The sequence below is a fragment of the Bos mutus genome, chromosome 1 (assembly GCF_027580195.1).
Source record: "Bos mutus isolate GX-2022 chromosome 1, NWIPB_WYAK_1.1, whole genome shotgun sequence".
Classification (NCBI taxonomy): Eukaryota; Metazoa; Chordata; class Mammalia; order Artiodactyla; family Bovidae; genus Bos; species Bos mutus.
In genome coordinates, this window is record NC_091617.1 from 117508651 (window position 1) to 117517512 (window position 8862).

At 38.7% G+C, this 8862-nt stretch overlaps 1 protein-coding gene across 2 annotated transcripts in view; it reads left to right on the plus strand.

Moving 5' to 3' along the window:
* The window catches only part of WWTR1 (WW domain containing transcription regulator 1), a 149010-nt gene extending 144872 nt beyond the window's left edge, over positions 1 to 4138 (plus strand). For both annotated transcript variants that reach the window (XM_070374802.1, XM_005906290.3), the window contains exon 7: positions 712 to 4138. In XM_070374802.1, coding sequence (XP_070230903.1) covers positions 712 to 896 — 185 coding nt within the window. In that variant the 3' untranslated portion in view covers positions 897 to 4138. The remainder of the gene's footprint in view (positions 1 to 711) is intronic.
* Positions 4139 to 8862: the final 4724 nt, after the last annotated feature.

Here is an 8862-nt window from a genome sequence, read left to right on the forward strand (position 1 = left end):
AGTCAGTGATGGTAGTCAGATCCACAGTGTCCTCATTTTCTCCTTTCCTGTGTCCCTGGACTTACCCATTCTGGACCATGTCTATCCAGAACAATTAAAGATTCACCCAGCATCTCTGTGTCTCTTAGGCGTGAGCACCACCAACTCAGTTTCAGTAACGCAGTAGATGAAATTTTGCAACATGCAGCAATAAGATCTTCTGGTGGAATGTGAGCACAGTGGAAATGAAGATGAGAGTTATGTTGACAATTGAACTTGTTCCTCTTTTCAGAAGCCTTAAAAAAGAATTAAATATGGTTCATCTGTACTATTTTTCTAGATTCCACATATGTGTGTTAATATATGATATTTGTTTTTCTCTTTCTGACTTACTTCACTCTGCAGGAAAGGAACAGACATAGAGAACAGATGTGCGGACAAGGGGGGATGGGGAAGGTGGGATGAGTTGGAGATTGGGATTGACATATATATATGACCATGTGTAAAATAGATAGCTAGTGGGAACCTGCTGTGTAGCACAGGGAGCTCAGCTCAGTGCGCTGTGATGACCTGGAAGTGTGGGATGGGGAGTAAGGGAGGTCTAGGAGGAAGTAGAAACATGTATACATGTAGCTGATTCACTTCATTGTACAGCAGAGACCAACACAACATTGTAAAGCAATTTATACTACAATAAAAGAATTTAAATGGTTTCATTCTTTTCCATTACAGGAGAAAACACGGGACAGACACCCATGAATATCAACCCTCAGCAGACCCGTTTCCCTGATTTTCTTGACTGTCTTCCAGGAACAAACGTTGATCTAGGAACTTTGGAATCTGAAGATCTGATCCCCCTCTTCAATGATGTAGAGTCCGCTCTGAACAAAAGCGAGCCTTTTCTAACCTGGCTGTAATTAATACCATTGTAGCTTGGATGCAGCCGTGACCTGACATTTCCTGGGCCTCTTGGAAAAAGCGATGGAGCAGAGCAAGGCGGCAGGTGAGCTGCCTCCTGCCTCCATCACACATGCTCCCTCCTTTCCTTGTGGCCAGGTTAATAATTGCCTGGATTTGATTGGCAGTCACTTAAGTTAAACATGAATAAACATTTTATTTCTGTTTTCTGCAAGCCTGCATTCCTGTGATGGGTTGTGCAGCAGAATTGATTATGCAGAATTGCTTCTTTGCCTTCCTCTCTGCTACCCCATGACCAAGCTTTATGGGTGTTAGCTGAAATTTGTACATCAATTGATTATAAACCATGAAAAACTGATGACCACAGGCAGTGACTTTTGACAGGTGGCTGGGTCCAGGAAATGTACACAAAACTCGACCTGATTTACAGTTTCAAAAACTGTATTGATGACATTAGTACCAAATGCTTTAAAGAATATTTAACTAGAGCTTTAAAAATCATTGTACTGATAGTAAAATTCTGCTGTTTGGAATACAATGTAGTTTTCAATCCATGCAGGTTCTGATGGCTCTTATTACCCGTATTCACAAAGGCACACAGAGTCCTCTTGTAGTTTATCCTTCATCATTTTACTGCACAGCATCTAGACAACTAGTCCTTCCAACAGGAGAGCGGCAGTGGCATTAGTCACAGTTCCTACACCAAGGTCTCATGAAAGAGACCAGTTTGGTACTAATTATGAACATTTATTAAACAAAAGGTTTTTAAATGACAAGTTAGATTTTTTTAAAAAATTACAGCTTAGAACTTGATGTTTATTTTATGAAGCACTATCATTTGGTGACTGATGACAAAGGGCAGCCAAATGTTTTTGATAAATCGGTGGCAACTGTATTTTTGTCCTTTGAAACTGTTCTGAAAACATCAGGACCACATAGCTTTCAACCTGATGGCATACAATGAGCTGTTGCTTTTAAAATTCTGAAGCCTTGTTGGTTTTTCTTCTTTCAAGATTTCTAGGGTTTAAAATAATCTTATCTATGAAGCTGTTTGAAGGATGAAGCAGATCTCTGACTGACGGGTCAAAAAAGCCCCCTGAGGGTGTATGGTGGAGACCCTTAGTGTTTCCGAAGTCACTAAAGTTGATTCCCAGATGTATTATCCTAATCCTGTTTGCTACAGTTGGTATAGAAAGGCATGAAATATGTACTCAGTACCTCTTATGTAACCAAAACCATTTTTTTTTTTGTTTTTGTTTTTTATTAGCTTTTAAGGACTGAGAGAGAGCATCAGGTTCGCCTGGCATGCACTCTGCCTGCATTGCCAATGAAGTCCTCAATTGTTTAATATTTTGAACTGACATTATTTATAATCTATGAATTTAATATCTTTTTTGAGAGACATTAATAGTGCAGGTCTCTGAGAGGAACCTTTCCATTCCCAAAGGGGCTTATTTGCTGGGGATCTGAGATCCTTTTTGATCTCCCAAAAGACAGACAGGCAGAATACATCTTATCTTGTTGGAATGAAGGCAAGTGTAAAGGTCAGAGATGAAGTAGTACCGTTAGGGAATACAGTGGAAAGGCTACTAGGTGTGAGTTGGAAATAGACAAGCTACGGTGCCCCAAAAGCAAGACGAGAAGGAGGTGTGAGGTGCCCCCAAAGAACAAAGCAATGATTTTCTCCTACAACTTTTGTACCAAAAGACTGTTGTAGAAGAAAAGAAGGCTTCGGTGCACTTTATGTGGGAGAAGGAGGCACAGCGCTCGTGTTGTCCTGTCCACGCTGATGTTAAGTGAGTAGGCAGATGAGAGCTTAAACCTACCGTTGCTTCCAACACAATGAAGTGACTTTTTCCCCCTGAAGGACCCATGGTTTCTCTTCCTCTGATTCCATCTCTTTCTCAAAACACTCTGAGAGATGAGGGTAGATGTTTCTATTGCTACTATATTGAAGGGAGCACTATTTCTTTTTCTCTTCTGTTAGCAATAATTGCAAAAAGCATTGTACATTCTTTCTAAGAAAAAGCAAAAAAAAAAAAAAAAAAGACTCAAAAACAAGGGACCTAGTAAAACTGAGCAGTGTTACTGTATTTTTAAAAAATATTTTTATAGATTCATTTTCAGGTTATTAAACATTAAAGAAACAATTATCCCTCCTTTTTTTAAGTAGTTAAAACATTGATGATTTGTATTATCAATTTTTAGAAATAATTTCCTAGTAAGCTTGTGGCATTAGAAAATACTAGAAGAATTTTTTTTTAGTGAAATTAGTTGGAACACTTATTAATGAACATAACAATTATTTTTCCAGAATTAGATACAGATCTTGACTACATGTTTACTAATAAATGAAGCCAGATCTAATTTTTGTTGTTATTTTTAAGGCCATGTTATATGGCCTTTGTTAAAGAACACTAAAGCTAGAAATCTAAAAACAACTTTTTAAAGGTTCTTTCCTATTATTGTAAGTGTTAAAACCCCTGCAGAATTCATGATAAGGTGCTATTTATACTATATTTCTTATTATAAAATGACTGCCAAATATCATGTCTTTTTAGTCCTAAGTCAATCAGTAGATCTCAACATTTCATCCAGATTAAAAATGGAAAAATAATTGCAGAAATCTTTCTTTTAAGGTATTTTCTTTCCCTGATAAAACACATTTCCTTGAAGTAAATACATTGTCAAGACCTATTTGCAATTCTGTTAAATCTAAGTAATTGTTAGTGTTTCACCATAGAATTTAGGATGTGATATGCCTTTCTTTCGCTGATTATACAATATAAGTAAAAACAGAGTGAAACAGTTAGTATGCTGGGGGTGCTACTGACTCCAGCTTGGCCGAAAATCTTTCTGGAGAAGAAGGTGATCTGGAGAGAGAGAGTTTTGCTAATGACATGTGATGTTCTCATAATGGAAAGCAACTTCCAGAAGTGCAACTTTTATGACAAACTAAAGCTGTTAAAAGGAAATTATAGATTAATTGGGAAAGTAGGTGATCAACAGAGACTGTTTCCCTAACACACTACATCATTTATGTGTTCGTATTTTAACTTTTTAAAAAATTATTTCTACATTTTGTAATATGATATATGTGTGTTTATTTTTAATTCAAATTGCTATGCATACAGAGAGTATGCAGAAAAATCAATCAGATCAAACTGTTTTACCTGGAGTTTGGTACTGGTTTTTACTTCTCTGATTCTGTATAAGAAAAATAAATACAATTGAATTTCCACTTGGAACATTTATCTTGTCATGATTTGTGTGTGTTCTTTTTACTGAGGGCTTTGGGTGGTACTGGAGGAAGGCTTATGTAACCTTCCTGGCAGACAATGAAGGAAAGAAAATTTTGTAGGCAAACATTTTTTTGGCTCAAATGCCTGGTTTTCAATATTCTAAATATCCAGAGTTCTGGTTTCTACTTTATTTGAAGTAACCCACTGAGACTTTAAAAGCTGTGTGTGTGTGTGTGTCCTTGTGCTAAGTCACTTCAGTTGTGTCTGACTTTTTGCAACCCCATGGACCATATCCCACCAGGCTCCTCTGTCCGTGGGATTCTCTAGGCAAGAAATACTGGAGTGGGTTGCCATTTCCTCTTCCAAGGGATCTTCCTGACCCAGGAATTGAATCCGAGTCAGCCCTTCCAACAACCTTGCAGATTTGACTGAAACATCAGGACTATAGTATTTTTCTTTGTTTCTCTGTTATTAACAATATGCTGTGGCTTCTTGGGCTTCCCTGGTGGCTCAGACGGTAAAGAATGCAATGCAGGAGACCTCAGTCCCTGGGTTGGGAAGATCCCCTGGAGGTGGCCATAGCAGCCCACTCCAGTATTCTTGCCTGGAGAATCCCGTGGACAGAGGAGTCTGGAGGGCTACAGAACATAGGGTCGCAAAGTGTCAGACACAACTGAGTGACTAAGCACAGCGTGACTTCTTGTCAAACCAAAAGCAGTTCATCATTCTGTGACAGTGTATTTCTTCTGTCTTTTGAGCCCCCTGATTCTTGCTGTGGTGACACTTTATGATGTGAGGGCACTTTTAGTAGCAGAGTGTTTTTAAGCAGAAGCACTCAGCTCAACAACAAAAGAAGAAATTCTGGGGGAAACAACTTAGCAACAGTCCAGAGTCTAAGCCTCATGCATCTTTTTAAAAACTGTATTTCATCATTACTTTTAAGTTAACAGAGGCTCTCTGTTGAAAGTGTTATAAGTACCAGCATGTATAAAGTAAAAATATGAAAGTTCTCTGTCTTTCAAATCTCACACTTCAAAAAATATGTTTGTTACATTTTTTCCCCCATTAGCTGGATTTTTTTAAACAAAAGAGCAATTCTGTGTGAAGTTTTGAAGCTTTCATTTTTTCTCTGAATAATAATGATATTATCAATACATATTGAACATTTACTAAGTGACAGACACTCTACAAAACATTTGATATGAATTATCTAATTTAATCTGCACATCAACACTATTATTTCAATATTATCCTCATTTTGCAGATGAAGAAACAGAGGCTTAGAAAGGTAAAATAATTTTTATAAGGGTACATAGTAAGCAAGAAATATATCCAAAAGCTCAAGATCGTCCTTCCATGCTAGTACATGTGTATTTTATTATATTTAACAATAAGTTTCCTTTTGCATGGGTGTCCCCTCTTGGTAGTCAGTTGGTTGTTTTCAGTTTTTGCCCTTACAAATAGTACTGAACATAGCAGTTTGTCCTTTTGATATTTATTTATTTTGGCTGCACTGGGTCTTACTTGTGGCATGCAGGATCTTCAGTTGCAGCATTTGGGATCTGGCTCCTTGCATTGGGTGTGCAAAGTCTCCGCCACTGGACCACTAGTCCCGACAGTTTGTTCTTGTATGAGTATGTCTACAGGATAAATTCCTCAGAAAGAAATCACTATATCAAAAGATACGTGATCTTAAATCTTGGTGAAAGTGAAGTAGCTCAGTTGTGTCCAACTCTTTGCAAACCCGTGGGCTGTAGCCCACCAGGCTCCTCCGTCCATGGGATTCTCCAGGCAAGATTGCCATTTCCTTTTCCAGGGGATCTTCCCGACCCAGGGATTGAACCCAGGTCTCCCACATTGCAGGCAGATGCTTTAACCTCTGACCCACAAGGGAAGCCCCTAAATCTTGGTAGATTCTGTCAAATATTTTTGAAAACAAGTCCATGCCAATTTATGTTTCCAAGAACAATGTATGCTAAGGCCTCTTTCACCATTGCCAACCCAGAGCTGGATATTGCCTAACTCTTGTTGTTTTTCTTGTTTTTCCAGTTTGAGGCTATAAACATACAGTCTCAAAAAAAAGAAAGTCAAATTTTATTTGTATGAACATTAACTTTTTTTGTCCCCCCCACCCACATATACATCCCACGAAATGTTCATGAATATATGTGGAATATATGAAGTTCAAAAATAGAATGAAAAATATTTTTTCTATTTCTATCTATAGTATACAAAACAAATTAGCTTCTCTTTCTGATTTTTTCCATCTTTATTGAGATATAATTGACATCATATATAAATGTAAGGTATGCAACACAGTGATTTTAAGCATGTATATACTGCAAAATGATCACCACAAGAAGATTAGTTAACCTAATCCTAATCCTAACCTAATAACCTAATCCTCACATGGTTATATAATTTTTCTTTGCAGTAAGAATTTTGACTAACTCTTAAAACTTTGCAAATATGATATATAGAAAATAGCTTACTATTATAGTTTGTAATTCTTGAATTAATAGTTAAATTGGTCTTTTCATAAGATTATTGTCTATGGTGGGTGATGTCAGTTCTCAATTACCCAGATTACCCTAGATTCCTTTTTACTGTTTTTGTGAAATGGCATCCCACTCCAGTATTCTTGCCTGGAGAATTCCATGGACAGAGGAGGCTGGTGGGCTACGGTCCATGGAGTCACAGAGTCAGACACGACTGAGCGACTAACACTTTCACTTTTCACCCCCATTATGGTGTATTTTCACTTCCAAAAGCAAACAACTGTGGCTCTTTAAAAAGGATTGTTAGGATCACTTTGCTCCCATACACAAGAGAGCTGGAAATGCATAGGAATTTACATCCTAGGACATGACTTTGTCCAATGGCAGGTGGGCCTTAACTCACATTCCAGAGTCCACTGTGGGATCGGGCAGAGACTACCTTCTGTGGGATATTGCCCGACAGCACATTTCCTATTTCTTCCACTTTCCAATGCTGCTTCCCTGACTCTCGCCAGTTTCTCCTCTAAATATCCACTTCCTTAATAAATCCTTTTCTTAATGCTCCCTTAGTATACCATCTGTACATGAAGCCTTATATCAAGATCTGCTTCTGGAAACCAGATCTAAGTTAGCATCCAGAATACACAGCCAACTCTTGCAAATCTATCAGAAAAACAATCCGATGGAAATGTGGGGTAAGGATATGCACTGAAACTTTACAGAAAGGAAAACTAGGTGCCAAATAATTTCCCAACCTTGTTACTAATCAGGAAAATGGAAATGAGATAGTAGTAACATAACATTTCACTTATATCAAACTGCAAATTCCCGAAGACTTATAACACCAAGGGTCAGCTGGGATGTGGAAAAGTGGGAAGGCAGTGTCCTGTTGGCAGCAGTGTGAACTGATAAAAACACTTTGTAACTTTCACAAAGCTGGCTGCCTGGTCTGTTTTGTTGACCACTACATCCCCAGTCTCTAGGGCAATGTCCAGAACATATGGATGACCAAACAGTAAATATTTGTTGAGTGAATCAATATTTGGGTACACTGTATTCCTCAGGAAGTGAGTACTGTCAGAGGGGACACAACAGAGAGAAGCAGTTGCAAAATAGGGGAGAAGGAACTTCCTACACAATTTAGTTGCTTGAACAAATCTGTCAAATCAATCAAATAGATGGGGAAACAGTGGCTGACTTTATTTTTCTGGGCTCCAAAATCACTGCAGATTGTGATTGCAGCTATGAAATTAAAAGACGCTTACTTCTTGGAAGAAAAGTTATGACCAACCTAGATAGCATATTGAAAAGCAGAGACATTACTTTGTCAACAAAGGTCCGTCTAGTTAAGGCTATGGTTTTTCCAGTGGTCATGTATGGATGTGAGAGCTGGACTGTGAAGAAAGCTGAATGCCAAAGAATTGATGCTTTTGAACTGTGGTGTTGGAGAAGACTCTTGAGAGTCCCTTGCACTGCAAGGAGATCCAACCAGTCCATTCTGAAGGAGATCAGTCCTGGGTGTTCATTGGAAGGACTGATGTTGAAGCTGAAACTCCAATACTTTGGCCACCTGATGCGATGAGCTGACTCATTGGAAAAAACCCTGGTGCTGGGAAAGATTGAGGGCAGGAGGAGAAGGGGACAACAGAGGATGAGATGGTTGGATGGCATCACCGACTCGATGGACATGGGTTTGGGTGGACTCCGGGAGTTGGTGATGGACAGGGAGGCCTGGCGTGCTGGGATTCATGGGGTCGCAAAGAGTCAGACACAACTGAGCGACTGGACTGAAGTGAACTGAATCAATGGGATGACAGCATTGCGCCAACCACGTTGTTCATGTAGTGGATTGATCTAGCTGGTGAGTAAATCTGACAGGCATTGCAGCCAAATCAGTTGAGAGCTAGGACTTGTACATTTATAGTGTACTCAAGTTTCTTTTATTCTTTTTTAAGGATGCAATCGATTAAAAATTCATATGATAGTATTCCCCATGGAAACCTGTGACCACTATATTTTTCCCTGGGGCACTGTGTGTTTTTTTTTCTTTTTTTACATTATGATTAAATATTGTGTGACCATCAGAGCTTCTGCAAATGTAATTTACTTGACTTCCACTGAGAGCACATATGAAAGTTCAGTTCAGTTGCTTAGTCACGCCTGACTCTTTGTGACCCCGTGGACTGCAACATGCCAGGCTTCCCTGTCCATCGTCAACTCCCGGA